The sequence below is a fragment of the Triturus cristatus genome, chromosome 3_1 (assembly GCF_964204655.1).
Source record: "Triturus cristatus chromosome 3_1, aTriCri1.1, whole genome shotgun sequence".
NCBI classification, from domain to species: domain Eukaryota; kingdom Metazoa; phylum Chordata; class Amphibia; order Caudata; family Salamandridae; genus Triturus; species Triturus cristatus.
The window spans coordinates 378,637,322-378,656,419 of NC_140583.1; the positions used below are offsets into that span (position 1 = coordinate 378,637,322).

Here is a 19,098-nt window from a genome sequence, read left to right on the forward strand (position 1 = left end):
AAAGGAAAAATTAAAGAAACTCAAAAAGGAACTCAGAACGATCCTTGCCCTGGAACTCTTCCCTTTGAGACTTCTAGCGAGAATTCTGGGTCTCCTCTCCTCGACCATTCAGGCTATATTTCCGGGTCCTCTCCATTACAGAGCCCTACAGAGACTGAAGGCGAAAGCCTTGAAGTCGAGTCTTTCCTACTCTCAGATGACTTACTTAGACGAAGAATCGAGGAAAGAACTTATTTGGTGGTTGAGGAATGCAGAAGCGTGGAATGGCAAAGCCATTTTCGGGGACATACCAGACCTGATTATAGAGTCGGATGCGAGTTTAGAGGGCTGGGGTGCAACTTGCGACAACCTTTCCACAGGGGGACGCTGGACTCTAAAGGAAAAGAAACTTCATATCAACTGCCTGGAACTTCTAGCCGGTTCCTTTGCGGTTCGGAGTTTTTCAAAAAATTCGATCAAGTGTTCCATAATGCTCCGCATGGACAATGTCTCTGCAGTAAGATATGTCAACAAGATGGGGGGACCTCGTTCGAAAGGTCTGAGCGAAATAGCGAAGGTTTTCTGGGACTATTGTCTGGAAAAAGGTCTGTCGGTCACGGCAGAACACATCCCAGGCTTGAACAACCATGTAGCAGACTGGTTCTCGAGAAACGTCAGGGACCCGAGCAATTGGAAGTTGGACAGAAGGATATTCCTTACCATCCAACAACAATGGGGCCCCTTCCAAGTGGACCTCTTCGCAGACAGACTGAATACTCAGATGACAACATTTTTCAGCTGGAAGCCGGACCCTCTAGCATCAGGAGTGGATGCCTTCCTCCAGAGCTGGCAGGGCTTAAAACCATATGCCTTCCCGCCCTTTGTAATGCTCCCACGCCTTCTCTCACATGCTCACAGATATCTTCAGAGCATGGTAGTAATAACTCCCCTTTGGAGGTCGCAAGCATGGTTCCCAGTCATCCTGGAGATTGCCATAGACTTCCCAATCCTGATTCCGTCTTTCAATCATCTCCTCCTAGGCCCACAGGGTGAACTTCATCCTCTCCTAGAACAAGGAATCCTAGTCCTGACGGCATGGAAGATTTCAGGCGACAATGGGAAATCCCTGGCCTTTCGTCTCAATGCTTTTAGACTCATATCTGAATCCTGGGCACCTGGAACAAGGAAAGCATATCGATTGGCATGGAACAAATGGGTTCACTGGTGTCTTCAACGACATTTCGATCATGTTTCAGCTGATTTCGTTCACGTTCTTAATTTCCTTTCGGAAAGATTTGCCTCCGGTCTTAGTTATAGAACCGTAAATGTTTATAGGTCAGCCATTGCGGCTGGCCACTCTCTAGTTGATGGTGTTTCTGTCGGACAATCTCTTTTGACTAAGAAGATTATGAGAAGTATGCGGGTTCTCAATCCCCCAACTCCAAAATACACAGCACTATGGGACGTGAGGATTATTTTATAGCTTATTTCCTCTTGGGGGGATAACTCCTCGCTTTCTCTCAAACTTATTTCCTACAAACTTATTGTCCTACTTTGTTTGGTCTCCTTTAGAGAAACATCCGATGTTACAGCATTAGACATCTCTTGCAGATTTTATCAATCCGAGGGAGCTTGCTTCTATCTTAAAAAGAGGACCAAAACTATGTCTTCGTCCATTTTCTATCCTTTCTTTCCTGAGAATGATTGTCTATGTGTTGTTAAATGTCTTAAAGAATATGAAAAAAGAACTTTTGGTATAAGAGGTACTGACACACAACTTCTGATCTCCTATAGACTTCCTCATAAACCAGTTTCGTCTCCTTCCCTCGCGAGATGGGTGAAAGAGGTGATGCGTGAGTGTGGTGTCGATACTTCTATTTTTGGCGCACATTCCCTTAGAGGGGCCTCTGCTTCCAAGGCCTTTATGCTTGGTGGTGGATTACAAGATATCCTTAGAGCCGCTGACTGGTCGAATGAAAATATGTTTAAAAAATGCTACTTTAGACCTATCAATAATGTGATTGACAATGTGCTCAATTCACTTTAAACTTGCATAATGTTGGCCTCCGTGTCATGCCATAAAATTTAGATTTTTCACAGCCTAGTGGGCAGAAAATCTGGATTTTATTAAAGACACGGAGGCTAATATTATCCCTCCGCTATGTCTACCCTCCCTAAGGAGACTTATGTTACTTTAATCTATTCACCTCTCTCTTTCAGAATAGAATCCTCTCGTTTTGGATTATTGCATTGACTCCTTCATCGATATTTAGAAGATTGGAATTCACTGTTCTTATTCCTGGATTCGCAGCTTCGAACAAAGAAGGATGATGGCTGTGTGCTCACGGTCTTTATGCTGTTTTGCAGAATGTTCACAAGTTCTATGTTCTCTTCATTGTTACTGCTGAGCTGTGGCAATAAAGGAGAATTTGCATAATATTAGCCTCCGTGTCTTTAATAAAATCCCGATTTTCTGCCCACTAGGCTGTGAAAAATCTAAATTATCTTCTCCTTCAAAATCAATGATCAGCTGCACCTCTTCATCACAGGAACAGATTTATTTTTTATTTGTTTTAAACGTCTTGGCTTACGTTCAGACGTATGTGCACAATGTCAATGGCTTTTTACTTGATTCTAGCAATTTACCTGTATTTTTGCAGTTTGTGAATATGTTGGTGGTCAATGCTGCCCATGTTGTAAATGGTTGCACTAACATTTGTGACACTTTCATGAGCACGTGTGATTTTGATTTAAGTGTTTATTTCACAAACCGTTGGTGTTATTTTTAGAAAATAACACAAAATTATAAATAAACTTCATGAAACATATTTGTGGTGTAATGTATGAAAACTGAAAACGCCAATCAAAATACACGTTCGAGGTAATATGTCTCTATAACATGATTTTAATGTCCTGACAAGACATTTCTCCTTGAATTAAGTCTTCTGTAGACGAAATCAAGCAAATTTGGACACCCACAGAATCTCACAAAATGTATTATCATTTATGACATTTGAAATTCAGAAATCTTATGAAAAACAAATGTCCAGATTTACATTTTATTTGCGCATCTGTACTAAATCTCCATATTCGAGAGATGAGATTTTGCTATTAGCCCATCTCTCATTTTGAATTTTCTCTAGAATCAAAATGGTAATCAGTATTAGACCAAAGCGCTGAAGCATTTAGATCAAAGTGCTACAGCTAAATGGGTGAAAGCATTTGCTACAGTTTTAGGCACTTTATAATTTTATAGCAGTGACTCCAGTTGTGTAGCAATATTTTGCTGCTGTGAAAAGTTACTTGATTTTTTAGTTCAAATATTTGTATTGTTGGGAGGCGCTAGGTGGCGCACAGCGGAATGGCTGCCTTCGGGTGAAGCTCCCGCAGCCCAGCGAAGAAATCCTTAATAATCCTTCCTGAAAGTCGCATTTGATAGCCCACGCGGGCCTGTGTGGGTGGACCAACATCCCCACCGCAGTTGGAGCGCTGTCTCATCCCTGGCGACCCGGAGATATCGGACTGCGAAGCCGCCACAAGTTGTGCCGACTGTGGAGGACGTCTTGCTGGAGCTGTGGCCGGGAGGCTGCTGCGACGCGAGTCCGGTGCGTCCCACGTGGGTGACAGGCCCCACCTCCGGATCCACGGCTGCGGGCGGCGGCCCTGCGACGTGTCAGCTGGGGGCTCGCTGGGACCCGCGTTAGATCCCCCCGGCCGGGGGCAGGAGGACGGACTGGACTACGGCGTGATGCACAACAGGCGCGGGCGTTGGTGAGTGGCGCGCCCGGCTGAATCCCCGGCTGGGGTCGCCGCCCTCCCTGCCAGCGCCGGATCCTTACTGCGGCGCGGTGCCGTCCCGCTCGTACCGGCCTGCGCGGACCCCCCCCCCCGGCTGCTGCCCTACTGCTACCCCACTGGGGGCGATTACACAACCGTCGGAGGGACAGATCGGAAGAGGTGCGAGGCCCGGAGAGACTGATACCTGCTGCGCTGACTGCTGACCCTCCTGCGCTGGGGCCTTCGAGGTGGTGCCTACGCTGGGGCCCCGACTTGGATCCTCTTTGCCCCCATATACCGGACTCTCTTCTGCTGACGCTCTGCGCGGAGCTCATCCCATTCACTCACGGAGAGTCGCTACTGGCCGTGGAGGTGAGCGGTGTGCTTGTGGGGTCGCGGTTGGCCCCGAGGAGGGCGGCTGGTCCCCAGCGAGATCCTGCGTGGCAGGTGGAGGGGGTTGCACGAGGTGCTGGTGGTTGAGCCAGTGACCTGCTACACGATCTGGCCGATCTCCCTCTTCCCTAGGCTGCCACTCCCCCCCCTCCTTGGCCGCTTGCCCCCGGGGCCCACCCGGGCGTCCCCCCTGATCCCGCCGCGGGTGGCCTGGTGGCGCCGCCATGGGGAAGCCGGACAGCCGACAGCCTCGCCTTACTTTTGAGTCCAAAAAGCAGACCAGGCCGCAGACGGAGGCTACTGCGGCGGGGTCGGAGCCGGTGGAGGCCCCGCCGGGGGATGATGTCAAGTCCATCTTGCTGGACATGCGACAAAGTCTTGCGACCATAGTCGACAAAATGGATTCCATGCAATCCCGCATGGACTCGATCGTACATAAGGTTGACAGCCATGGCGAACGCATCACGGAAACGGAGAGACGTATCTCAGACACCGAGGATCGCACAACGGAACTGTCCGCCGCTATGGCGCGCATGGACAAAATCCTCCATGTAATAGCAGCCAAAAACGAAGACTTGGAAGCGCGTAGTCGGAGGAACAATATCCGTATAATTGGCATACCAGAATCGACCCACACGGGCAAGATGGAGGACTATGTGGAGGGTCTCCTGCGCGAGGTGGTGGGCACGGACTCCCTATCCCCCCAGTTCATAGTGGAAAGGGCGCACAGATCTCTGGCCCTGAGGCCACCGCCGGGGGCTCCCCCTCGCCCTATTATAGCACGCCTGTTGAACTTCCGTGACCGAGATGTCGCGCTTCGGACGGCGAGGGAGAAGAAGAGCCTATCCTATGGCGGCAACGCCTTCACCATTTTTCCGGACTTCACCCCGGTGGTTCAGGAGGAGCGAAAGAAATTTGTCCAGGTCAAGCATAAACTACGCGCTGCACAAGTTGACTATGCGCTTCTTTACCCTGCCCGCCTGCGCATCACGCATCAAGGAAAACAAATCTTTTGCACTAAACCCCAACAGGTGGAGGAGTTTTTGAAACGACTCAAGAAACGTGACCAGGACTGCTCCTCACCGCTGGCATCAGACTGATAGGCCTGGAGTGTTGACCTGTCGATTTTGAGACTGAGGCCTGTCGGCTGGTAAGGCGGTGCGAATATCTACTATCAAGGGACTTGATATAGTGACCCATGGGCCCGGCTTTACTCACTGGGAGGGGCTGATAGCGGGGTGTAGAAACTCTTTTTCTTGCACTAGACTCTCAGGAAATTATCGCCTCGCTGGGCACCCTCTTTGATCATGGGGTGAACCCGGCCCAAGGGCGGGAAACTCTCTCCTGGATCGAGGGGTTTATTGTGTATTCACCTAGTCTGTCCTCCCAAGGGTATTACCCAATTGACTTTGAGTTTTCATGTTGCTCCACTGTGGCCTTTGCCATGGACGGAGTTCGTTAGGAGGGGGAGGGGGGGGAGGGGGGCCGTCCAGATAGCATGTTTGGGATGCTGCTGTGGGAGGGGGGAGGGGGGGGGGGCGTTGGGGATTTGTACCGTTTGTTAAGTTTGTATGGGATGTGGCGCTGTTGGCATGGTCTACTACATACGGGTCGGGGGGTGGCGTTTGTACTATATTGCTGGGTGTGAGTCTTTTGGTCTTCGATGAGTGATCCGCAAACACACAGGGTCTCTACTGGGCAGCTTAACTTTTTATCCTGGAACGTGAGGGGCTTGGGGGACCACAGGAAACGCAGGCACGTCCTAGCATACCTGGACAGGCATCACGTGGGTGTGGCCTTTCTTCAGGAGACGCACTTAGATCCCTCCAGGCCGGTGCTATTTGCCTCGCGCTGGGCGGTGCACCGTACCTTCTCCTCCTACTCCACCTACTCACGTGGGGTGGCCATCCTCATTAGGAAACATACCCCGTTTGTGCACATGGGCGAGCGTATAGACCGGGAGGGCAGGTATTGCATTGTTTGGGGGCGCATGGGCACCGATACGCTCACTTTAGCGTGCTATTATGGTCCTAACACTGATGATCCGTCTTGTCTTCGGGCGCTGTGGGGAGAGATTCTGCGTATCGGTTCCACCCACCTAGTGTGGGGGGGTGATTTTAACATAGCTGTTGACCCCGGGAGTGATAGGTCGAAACCGCACCCACACCACTACTCCCGCTCGCAAGCATATGTGCATGACCTTCTTACTGAGCGTCATCTATTAGACACGTGGCGCTCTAGGCACCCGGTGACACGGGAGGGCACGCACTGGACTGCCGCGCACTCCACGTGGGCGAGACTGGACTATATCCTGGTTTCACCGGGGCTTGCCCCCGCGATAGGCTGGGTAAAACACCTCGCTCGCACGTACTCCGATCACGCCCCGGTCCTGCTGAACTTTGTCATGACTGACCTCGCCGGGTCTCCAATGGCGTGGAGATTGCAGCCCACTGCCCTGCTGGATGACGTCTTCAGATCAGAAATAGCGCAGGAAATTGAGAGCTTCTTCCAACGCAACGGTGGCACGGTGGATAGTGTTGCCGTGGTGTGGGAGGCCTTTAAAGTCACGATGAGAGGACTGTGCATCTCTAAGGGGGTGGGGGTCCTCAAGGTTTTACGTAGCACCCTTTGTAAACTTGAAACTGACTTGAAAGACTTGGAGAGTGCCCCCACGTTTCATACTGATGCTGGGGCTCAAGCCCGCTTTCGGGAACTGCTGACAGAATATAAAGACACAGCGGACAGAGAGGTCCGATTCAGGGGGAAACACTTTCAAGCTCGTAGATACGGGGAGGGGGAGCGCCCGGGTAAATACCTCGCTTGGGCAATCCGACCGCCCCGCTTTAACAACCAAATCCTCGAGATTCAGGATGGATCGGGAGAGCTCCACAGAGACACCCGGTCTATTATGCAAACATTCGTCACTCATTATACTGACCTGTACTCCTCCGCTCACACGGCACCGCCGGAGCTGGCTCCCTATTTAGGGGAGACCACATTGGGATGGCTATCTGATAAGCAGAGGAAGTTCCTCATGGCACCGCTCGGGATTGACGAAATTCGTGAGGCCATCATGCAAATGGCCTCGGGGAAAGCCCCTGGCCTCGACGGGCTCCCGATCGAGTTTTATAAGTCATACATAGATATCCTTGCCCCGATCTTGAAAGAGGTGTTTGAGGAGGCCCACACGCTGGGAAAGCTCCCCCCTACCATGAGAGAGGCATTGATTACTTCCCTTCTGAAGCCGGGTAAACCGGCGGCCTCCCCTGACTCCTACCGGCCTCTGTCCCTCCTTAACTGTGACGTAAAGATCCTCTCTAAAACTCTGGCTAACCGGCTGTCGCTCCTTATGCAGGGGCTAGTACTCCCGGATCAGTCGGGTTTCATACCGGGCAGGGCGACGTCGCACAACCTGCGCACGCTATTCGCCACTCTGCAGAACGTTGACCCCAGCCTCCAGATGGTAGCCGTCTTTTTGGACGCGACGAAAGCGTTCGACTCCCTGGAGTGGGATTACCTTGTGGCGGTGCTGACTAGTATGGGTTTCCCCCTAGTTTTCCTGGGCTGGATAGCTATCCTTTACGGTGGCCCTCGTGCCAGGGTATTGATCAACGGTAGGACGTCGGAGCCCTTTGGAATCGCCCGGGGGACCAGGCAGGGGTGCCCCTTATCCCCTCTCTTGTTCGCACTAGCGGTGGAGCCCCTTGCTTCGCGGTTGCGACAGCGTCATCAACATAGGGCGCTGATCTGCGAGCAGAGGCAGCTTCTGCTGTCGCTCTATGCAGATGACATAACTTTGTATGTGCGAGACCCCCAAAACAACCTGAACCCGCTACTCAGGGAATTCATCACGTATGGGGAAATGTCAGGCGTGCGAATCAATTGGGCCAAGTCTCAGATCCTCCATTTGACGGATGGGTGTCGGAGGTTCTCACTTGACTATCCCATAGAATGGTGTGAGTCTGACGTAAAATATCTAGGCGTCAGGATATCTCGCGACAGGGACGAACTGATGCGCTCTAACTATGGTACGGCACTGACACAGGTCTCCTCCTGCGTAGACCGCTGGATAGCGCTCCCCCTCTCGATGGCTGGACGTGCTGCCTTGATTAAGATGGTGGTGCTCCCCCGACTTTTGTATCTGTTCATGAACATTCCCTTCCCACCGGGTCGGCACTTTTTCAATCGACTGCGCTCGGAATTGATTCGGCTAGTTTGGGGCGGGAAGAGACCTCGGCTGAAGTGGGAGGTGATGACCTCCCCCTACTCCCGGGGGGGTTTGGACATACCGGACCTGGAGTTGTACTACTATTGCGCTCAAGCACACTATGCATATTACTGGTTCCACCCCATTGCATTTATGCCCCAACTCGCTGCAGAGGACTGGCTGGCGGCTCCCCTGCCTCTGCACGGTCTGCTGCATAGTACTCTCCCTTATAATACCTCGGACTATAATGCGTTGCAGGGAACGGTAAGGGCATGGCTGGAGATATCTAAGCGAGTTGCGAGCTCGTTCTTGTACTCGCCCCTTCTCCCCATTGCCTACCACCCACAGCTGCCTCTCCTACAGGAAAGGCTGTTTCAAGACTTGATTCACAAACTGGGGATTCAGAGGTGGGGTGATCTATTCTCGGCTGGGCGCTTTCGAGATCGGGAACACTTCTTTGATGGGTACGCGCCTACCCCCTTGGAGCTATTCACCTACATGAGACTGAGGCACGGCATGCGGTCCATATTACAGACATTCCCGGAGGAACCCGAAATCACTGACCCATTGCACAGAGTCTTACAGCCGTCCTCGCCCTCCCACCTGGTCTCCATACTATACCACACAATCCGATCTGATACTGCACTTGACGCCTCACGGGCTCGTGGGGAGTGGGAGCGGGAGTTGGGGCTAGAGTTGGGAGATGACAGGTGGTCATACTGTTGCATACAGACAGAGCAAATCTCTGCAAGCAGCAGACATCGTATCATACACTTTAAGTTCCTAAATCGTCTGTACTGCACACCGGTCACCAAACACAAATTCAAACTGCAAAACTCGGATAATTGCGAGAGATGTCATGCCCCACATGCGGACTTCCTACACTTGTCCTGGGGTTGCCCCGCAATTCAGACCTACTGGACCCAAGTGTTCTCCGCTGTCTCACAGATGGTGGACTTGCTCCTTGAGCCCGACCCGGTGCAGGCCCTATTGGGATATACCAAACACATTCCGCGGGCAAGCCGCAGGTTTGTCACGGCGGCGCTGTTGTTGGCGAAGCGGAGGATAGCGTGCCGTTGGGGGCGGGGGAGGGCTCCGAAATTTAAGGAATGGCTTAAAGACCTTGTCTACTGCCAAGAACAGATCCTGGCATACTCCGACCTGCTCCCGGCTCGATCCCGCCCCGCCGATATATGGGGCCCACTACAATGTTACCTACTGCAATATCCAGAGGCCCTGACCGGGGATGCCCCTCCCCCGACCCTTGATGGCGTTGCTTCTGCTGCTCATGATTCACAAACTACGCAAGGGATCGGTTGAGCTGTTGCGGTGCTGTGGGGGCGGGAGTTCTTCCACGATTGCCAGGCTGGGATGATCGGGTTGCATATCTGTTACACGTGTCTTAAGGATTGCAGTCATGCCCTGGGAGTGGTATACTGTATGGGGAAGGTCCGCTGAAGAACCCCTCCGGACTACGCTGCTCGCTTTTCTTGTGTGTGGCTCTGTTGCCGGTTTTTCCTGCCCAGGGTCCCTGTGCTAAGACTCATGACAATGTCTATTTTGCTGTTCCCGCCCCCCCCGGACATACATTGGATATACTGATGTAATGATTCAGACCTTGAACTGCCACCGAAGTTTGATTATGATAACTGTGTGATTGTATTGTTTTGATGCAAAATTCAATAAATAAAGTTTAAAAAAAAAAAAAAAAAAAAATATTTGTATTGTTATTTAATCATTCAATTGATCATATATTGCAATTCAACATAGTATTAGATAATAAATATTAAGTTAAAAAACAAAGGGAGTACTTGAATTATGCCTTAATGAGCCTGCTTCGAGAAGAAAATGTCTTGGGGGAGTGTCTCGCCCGTACCTTACGTGACTTTTGAATGCGAGCAATACTCTCACGTTAACTTTTTATGCAAAGTACCAGCAAGTACATTTTGAAAAACTGTATTGAATTTTCACAATAGTTTACAGTAAAATATTTTTTAATTTGAGCAAAAAATTGCAATCCGTGTAGATGGGAATTGTAATTATTTTTTGGGTGTGCTAAACCAGCCCCTGCGTTCAGAATCCAATACAGATTACAGAAAGATACAACGCATCATTAAGAATGGAAAATGCATTCATGTAAACTGCATACATTTAATGTTAATAAAGTTTCCACCAATATAAACATGTTTTCTCCCAGTAGCGAATATCAGTTCTTCACAGTCTAATGCTGAACGTCCATTTAACATGGACATTTGGTGGGTGGGTGTATTTATTGGTTTGCTACAGGTCGGCGCGAGTGCAAACAGCTGCTACATTAATTATGCCTGCAAAAACATTTAAGATGTTTTATCGGATAAACATTCATTGTGCGCTTTCCTCATAATGAGTCAGTCTCAGCATGATTAAAATTCACAGTAATTTTTCCAATCTAGCTGTAACGTAGATAATAATAATTGACTCGGTAGTTAATTAGCTATAACTATAATCACCTTGTCTATTATCATTTTGGACGATCAAGCCCAGAAGGTGGAATACGACGTAGCTGTACATTTGCATTTGAACGCAATCTGTGCCAAAATACACACCAAGTAGAACATGTTATTAATTTTAAAAACATAAGCCATTAAAAATGTGTTAATACCTAAATTGTACCAGACGTCCATTTCGCCACTAAGTGTCCTCACATCAACAATGGTTTGTCCAAGAAAGTCGTCAGATTCTTTCTTAAAATGTTGTTTTACTCTAGATTTGATGTCATCGTCTTCATCCCAAACTCTAACTTTGATCCTGTCAGTGGAGTTATGGCACTCGCTGTGGATTATAAATAGAAAAAGAGGGAGAGTTATATTTTGTACATCAAACATCTGGTACTGTGTACAGACAAGGGACACTTGCTTATGATCTTTGGTAATTGTGAGAGGAAACAACTTTTACAACGTGGCTTTTACCATGTTGTACCTTTACCTCACATTATTTTACCACGCATGTTTTTGGAACACCTATGCTTTTACAACGTATGCCTTTCCCAAGCAATTAAGGTATGTTCAGGGGTGTGGGGGTTCTCCCCCCAAAATACATTGTTTATATATATATATATAAATATCCCACCTGTGGAGACGCACTCTAACATCCACTGCAGCAACCTTCATGAAGTAAAAGCCGGATCAGCGGGCAGATCTAGTTTACAGCATGCCTATCCAATGGGCGACTCGAATGAGTCCGCGTTGGTTTGTGGGTCTTGTAGTGTGTGCCTCAGTTGTGTGCCGCTGTCTGAGATGTTTCAAGCCCACCAATGGGCCTCAACTCGCACATCCGGCTTGCCAATCCTCCATGGATGCCTCCACATTGAGACTCCGTGATTCGTAGCTCCGTGGCCCAAAATTTCCGGGTGGTGCATCTCCCACGGCCGTGAGGCCATGTAAAAATCAAAGCTCCTAGGTTCCCACCTATGAAAACGCACTCTGACATCCACTGCAGCAACCTTCATGTGGTAAAAGCCGGATCGGCGGGCGGATCCAGTTTACAGCATGCCTGTCGATTCACACCTGATGCGTTTCGTGCTCATTGCACTCATCAGAGGCGAGCCAGTCATTTTGGCACAGAGGCCACACCTCCCACTTAAAAATATGAGCCCTCCAATGGGCGACTCAAATGACTCTGCGTTGGTTTGTGGGTCTTGTAGTGTATGCCTCAGTTGTGTGCTGCTGTCTGAGATGTTTCAAGCCCACCAATGGGCTTCCACTCGCACCTTAGGCTTATCAATCCTCCATGGATGCCTCCACATTGAGACTCTGTGATTCGGAGCTCCGTGGCCCCAAATTTCTGGGTGTTTCATCTCCCGCGCCTGGGAGGCCGCGTAAAAATGAAAGCTCCAAGGTTCCCACCTGTGGAGACGCACTCTGACATCCACTGCAGCAACCTTCATGAGGTAAAAGCCAGATCGGCGGGCGGATCCAGTTTACAGCATGCCTGTCGATTCACTCCTGACTCGTTTCGTGCTCATTGCACTCTTCAGAGGGGCGACAGTCATTTTGGCAGAGAGGCCACACCTCCCACTTAAAAATATAAGCCCTCCAATGGATGACTCGAATGAGTCCGCGTAGGTTTGTGGGTCTTGTAGTGTGTGCCTCAGTTGTGTGCCACTGTCTGAGACGTTTTAAGCCCACCAATGGGCCTCCAATCGCACATCCGGCTTGTCAATCCTCCATGGATGCCTCCACATTGAGACTCCGTGATTCGAAGCTTCGTGGCCCCAAATTTCCGGGTGGTGCATCTCCCGCAGCTGGGAGGCCGCATGTAAATCAAAGCTCCAAGGTTCCCACCTGTGGAGACGCACTCTAACATCCACTGCAGCAACCTTCATGAGGTAAAAGCCAGATCGGTGGGCGGATCCAGTTTACAGCATGCCTGTCGATTCACGCCTGACGCGTTTTGTGCTCATTGCACTCTTCATAGCCGCGACAATCATTTTGGCATAGAGGCCCAACTCCCACTTAAAAATATGAGCCCTCCAATGGGTGACTCGAATGAGTCTGCGTTGGTTTGTGGGTCTTGTAGTGTGTGCCTCAGTTGTGTGCCCTTGTCTGAGACATTTCAAGCCCACCACTGGGCCTACACTCACACATCCGGCTTGTCAATCCTCCTTGGATGCCTCCACATTGAGACTCCGTGATTCGGAGCTCCGTGGACCCAAATTTCTGGGTGGTGCATCTCCCGCGACTGGAAGCCAACATAAAAATCAAAGCTCCAAGGTTCCCACCTGTGCAGATGCACTCTGACATCCACTGCAGCAAGCTCCATGAGGTAAAAGCCGGATCGGTGGGTGGATCCAGTTTACAGCATGCCTGTTGATTCACGCCTGACGCGTTTCGTGCTCATTGCACTCTTCAGAGGCATGACAGTAATTTTGGCAGAGAGGCCACACCTCCCACTTAAAAATATGAGCCCTCCAATGGGCGACTCGAATGAGTTTGCATTGGTTTGTGGGTCTTGTAGTGTGTGCCTCAGTTGTGTGCCGCTGTCTGAGAATATTTCAAGCCCCCAATGGGCCTACACTCACACATCCGGCTTGTCAATCCTCCATGGATGCCTCCACAATGAGACTCCATGATTCGGAGCGCCGTGGCCCCAAATTTCCGGGTGGTGCATCTCCCGCGGCTTGTAGGCTGCGTAAAAATCAAAGCTCCAAGGTTCCCACCTGTGGAGATGCACTCTGACATCCACTGCAGCAACCTTCATGAGGTAAAAGCCAGATCGGCGGCCGGTTCCAATTTACAGCATGCCTGTCGATTCACGTCTGACGCGTTTTGTGCTCATTGCACACTTCAGAGGCGCGACAGTCATTTTGGCATAGAGGCCACACCCCCACTTAAAAATATGAGCCCTCCAATGGGCGACTCGAATGAGTCCGCGTTGGTTTGTGGGTCTTGTAGTGTGTGCCTCAGTTGTGTGCCACTGTCTGAGATGTTTCAAGCCCACCAATGGGCCTCCACTCGCACATCCGGCTTGTCAATCCTCCATGGATGCCTCCACATTGAGACTTCGTGATTCGGAGCTCCGTGGCCCCAAATTTCCAGGTTGTGCATCTCCTGCGGCTGGGAGGCCACGTAAAAATCCAAGCTCCAAGGTTCCCACCTGTCGAGATGCACTCAGACACGCACATGCCCCAAGGACTGTCACCCCCAGGGGCTTGTTTTTAAAAAAATTAAACAAACCTGTGTGGGGGGTGCTCGAGCCCCCCCACACACCCCGGGGACTGCCACCTCCCCGGGGCACTAAGTATGCAAATTGGGGGATCTGTTACGGACCCCCCAGCCCCGGGGTCCACCACCACCCTGGGGCTTTGTAAATGGTGGGAGGGGGGCCGCGCGGCCCCCCTCCTGGAGCCCTCGATGGCCCTGGGGACCGCCACCCCCCAGGGCCGGCTCCTGCAGTTTCCTGGGGTGCCCACCCAGGGGGTTTGCCACACAGCCCCCCTTCTTAAACAAATAAATAATACAAAAAAAACTGGCATCGCACTGGAGGGCCCGCCCCCTCCCTGCAGCACTCTGCAAACACGCCCCCCCTGGCTCGTTTGCAGATGGGGAACTAATTCCCCTTGAATACTGGGGGTCCCTGGGGGCCAACTAGCCCACCAGAAACCTCCAGTATGTGCCAGGGAGCTGCGTTGCAGAAAGGTGTTCAGAGGCCACACCCTTTTTTACACCTCTCTGCAACGCAGCTCTGTGTCGCTTAATGGAGGTACCTGGTGGGCTAGTTGCACCCCAGGGACCCTCAGGATTCAAGGGGAGTTAATCCCCCAACTTAAAACTCACTACGGGACCTGAGGTGACATGTGTGCAAACACGCCCTGTGGCGCATTTTAAGTTAGGGAATTAATTCCTCTTCAATCCTGAGTCCCCTAGGGGCCAACTAGCCCACCAGGCACTTCCAGTAAGCGCCACGGAGTTGCGTTGCAGAGTGTTGTAAAAAGGGGCGTGGCCTCTGAACACTTCTCTGCAATGCAGCTCCCTGGCACATACTGGAGGTACCTGATGGGCTAGTTGGTTCTCAGGGACCCTCAGGATTGAAGAGGAATTAATTCCCCAACTTAAAACGTGCCACAGGGTGTGTTTGCAGACATGTCACATCAGGCCCCGCCCCCTTCCTCACCTTTGTGCAATCTCGCCCTCTGGCAAGTTGTAAGTTGGGGAATTAATTCCCCTTGAATACTGAGGGTCCCTGGGGGCCAACTAGCCTACCAGGTACCTCCAGTATTTGCCAGGCAGCTGTGTTGCAGAGAGGTGTTCAGAGGCCACGCCACTTTTTACAACTCTCTGCAACACAGCTCTGTGGCGCTTACTGGAGGTACCTGGTGAGCTAGTTGGATCCCAGGGACCATCAGGATTCAAGGGGACGTTATCCCCCAACTCAAAACGTGCCACGGGGTGCGTTTTTGATCAGTGGTGAAGGGAAATACTTGTTTGACATTTTCTGCCATTATCTTTCTTTTTATCGCAGATGGTGACTTCGTACCCTATCACAATTGTGGTCATCTGGAGGAAGGTAAGGCCAGTGTCCTAATAACCAGAACAACCTGTAATATTGTAAAATAGGGGATACCTACTCTTCTGAAATGTTGAATAAGAGAACCCTGTTTAAGCTCCTTATGCAATGAATAACAATTAAATTCTAAGATAGTAAACCAAGCACTGTGTTTATCCAGGAAGCTTGCAAACATTTTTATTCCCAGACATTTTTGCTTCTGCCATAAATATTTGTATCACCAAACTTCATCTAAAACAAAAACACAGTATCTGTTCCATCAATTCAATTGAATTAAAAGTATGTTAGTCATCAGCTAATACACTCCATGTTTGACAAATACATAATCTAAAATACAGTTAAGTTACATCACTACAATTCAACCATTGGTGATAAATTCTTCTGTTGAGATCCCGTCTACCTTTGACACACAAGTGCGATATATGCTCCAGCTTAGAGCATTTTCTACACTTCAAAACTTTTTAATTATGAGCACTTATTAACCTGATCTGAAGATGGACCGACATAACGTGCAACCAAAGGAGCCATCTATAAATGAGGCCTCATATCATTTCCATGATGAAAATATAATAAGGCCTGAGAATAAACTTTTATTATTGGATCTTATCTCTAATATACTATTTGACAGCTGAACATATATGTATTCTTGTAAGGCTATTTTTTTAATCTCTTCACCTCATTAGTACTCCCAAATATGTTATACTTTTCTTCTTAGTAATTCCATTTGTGCTAGTAACCTTTGCAGGGTTAATTCTTGAGCTCTGGAAAGAATCCCAACAAAGAGTCATGGGGAAATTAAGCTCCATTATCTCATGTCTATTAATAAGAATAAGTTACTTACCTTCAGTAGGAATATTTCTAGTGGATAATATATCTACCTGCACATTCCTCATTTTTAAAACCTCCCCAGATGCAAAACTGCATCTGGAAAATTTAATTAGCCTAATGTGACTGCAGTTGATTTGTTGGCTCCAACTTGAAACAGGTATTATTGAAACAGATGTTACAGAGCAGTAGATGGAGCCCTTACATATGGATCCAAAATTGCTCTCCAGAAATGATCCTAATGGTTGTTTCTTTTGCAATGTTTACAAGAAGATGTTAGGCTACCATATATGTATTTTCTGACATTCCTAAAACTTGCCTTTGGGTTCACAGGATATCTGTCCATGTCCATCCTCTACAACTTTCTATGGCCAGTGACATCCTGTGAAGCACAGGATATTAAACTATATGAGGCTTGATATTAAGTGTCGGTGGGCATGCTCCATATAGACCACGTAGATGGACAACGTGTGTGAATGCCTGAAAATAGTTGGCACACTCATTTAGGCAGGTTTACTCCTCGAGTCTGGAAAATGTTTGTGCATACATTTTAACATCACTGGCAGAAGTGGGTGAATGAACTTACACAACAGATCAAGCCACTTAAGAAAGGGAAACATTTTTACACATCCATAACAGTTTGTCTGTAGATATGTTTGGAAATTCACGTAGGGTTAGACTACAAGCATATACTCAATCTTCAAAACCTTCTCTACAGTAAGAGGAAGGTTTAATGTTTTCCAGAGGCTTATAAATGCTAAACTACATTACTTCTAAGTACCTGCTAGCAGGAGAAGAAATCCTTTACAATGTGTGCCAAGAGTAAACTTTGTCTGCAAAGTTGTAAAACTGGACCCTATAAAGGTGATTGATAAGTTTTCCAAAGTTACCCAAAGAAAAAAATTAATTCTCTAATTCCAATTACCTGCTCTCTAAATTCTATCCAATATGCCCCATGAAGGTGATATCACCAGCTAAATCAGAAATTAATGGGTCCTCATAATGAAGTCCTACCGTACTACAAGTTTATTACAAATTCTCATTTGCACTTTTACAAATCAATAAACATGTACTTATAGAATACACCTTTAGAATATACAGAAAGTTATGTACTCTAACATACTCACAAATTAAATTTCTCATCCCATACTGGATTTAAATTTCCAAAAATCGTTTTAGTTCTTCTTTTCGTTTTTCCAACTTGGACCGTGACATATGGATCACTGGAACCTGTTTTATCCTTTGCTTGTAAACCTTGAGCGCAAACCACTAAGGAAAATTATATATATCATCAGTCATGATTTGTACACATCGATCAGTTATGCAAACATACCATATAATTCATTTTATTAACACATTGTAGTTATAAAATGACAAGACAATGGATCACATCTATAGTGAATTTGTTTTTAAAACATTATCTTTCAGTGATATACAGTGTTCACAAATTGATCACTTGCTCCCGCACAACTAGAACATAATGTTAAAAAGTATATCAGACCCCAACGACATTTTACAAAAGAGTTCTCAAGTGAGAAAATATATGGTGGATAATCTTGCGGTTTTGCCACCCTCTATGTCACCATTTCCTTATAGTGAAAGCCATGATAGAGCATTTGCATGCGTATGCATCTAAGACATCTGACCCTCGGTCTAGGTCCACTCTCTCCCCGCAGCTCCGCTGTGCCATCTCTTGCCTCCAGACCCCGACCTCCTCCTTGGGAGGTTCGAGGCAGCTGCCCGCTCCTGTGCCTGCTGCCCGCTCCAACTGGGACCAGACTGACTGCAACCACCCTAACCTTTCTCAGCTGTTTTTTTTCTTCTTCATTTTTCCCTGTTGTGCCACTGTTATTGTGTCCATCTGTGATTTGCTCTAATTCCACCACTGTTTTTATCTTCTCGTGCCTGCCTGTACCTATCGCCTTTGGCCGCTGCTGCCCCTGCGACCCCTCCCCCCGGAATACCTCCTGGGAATTCCCCCACGGAATTCCCCCACACGAAATTCCCCCGCTCCCGCCTCACAGCCTCTCCTCCCTCCCACCTCCCCTACTTAATGGCGGCTGCGTGCAGTGGGCACGCTGAAGACATGCCAAAGGCAAGCCTGTCTGTGCCTGTCTGCGACTAGACCGCGGCCAGCGCCAGGACCCCTGGACCTCGCACTACCCATCACTACGACACCACCACCATCCTCGCACTCAACCCTGGAAGACTTAGAGAATGCCAAAAGGCCTCGCCTCACACGACCCATGGCCAGTTCTCCAGCCTCCACTGCCTCCAGACACTCACCGCCATCCCGGCCTCCTACACCGCTGACGCCAGCACCGGTGACACCCTAAAATGCATCCTCCTCAACGTACGCTCTGTACACAAACACGCCATGGAAATCTGGAACCTACTCGACTCTCTCTCGCCCGACATAGCCTTCTTCACAGAGACCTGGACCAACGGATTCCTCCGCCCCGACATCAGGACCGTCATCCCAGACAGATACAAGATCCAGAGGAAAGACCGCCCCAACAACCCAGGAGGGGACCTCGCCATCGCCCACAAAAACACCCTCCGTCTCACCACCTCCAGCGAAACCTTCCCCTCTGCCGAACACCTGCACTTCCAGATCCAGACCACCCCCAAAGCCACACTCCGAGGAACCCTTGTCTACAGACCCCCTGTCCCCTGAACACCCTTCACCACCACCATCACCGACTTCATTGCACCCCAGGCCATCGCCTCAACCAACTACAAACTCATTGTAGATCTGAACTTCCACCTCGACAACCCAAACAACCCCAACTCCACTATCCTTTGTTACAACCTCACCAGCATCGGACTTAAACAACTCGTCAACACACTGACCCACAGAGCAGGACACACCC

At 49.2% G+C, this 19,098-nt stretch overlaps 1 protein-coding gene across 1 annotated transcript in view; it reads right to left on the reverse strand.

Moving 5' to 3' along the window:
* The window catches only part of UNC13C (unc-13 homolog C), a 1,458,878-nt gene that overhangs the window by 824,196 nt on the left and 615,584 nt on the right, over window positions 1–19,098 (reverse strand). Inside the window, exons 10-11 of the mRNA XM_085644160.1 lie at window positions 17,353–17,494; window positions 10,998–11,167 (exon numbers count right to left, since the gene is read on the reverse strand). Coding sequence (XP_085500286.1) covers window positions 10,998–11,167; window positions 17,353–17,494 — 312 coding nt within the window. The remainder of the gene's footprint in view (window positions 1–10,997; window positions 11,168–17,352; window positions 17,495–19,098) is intronic.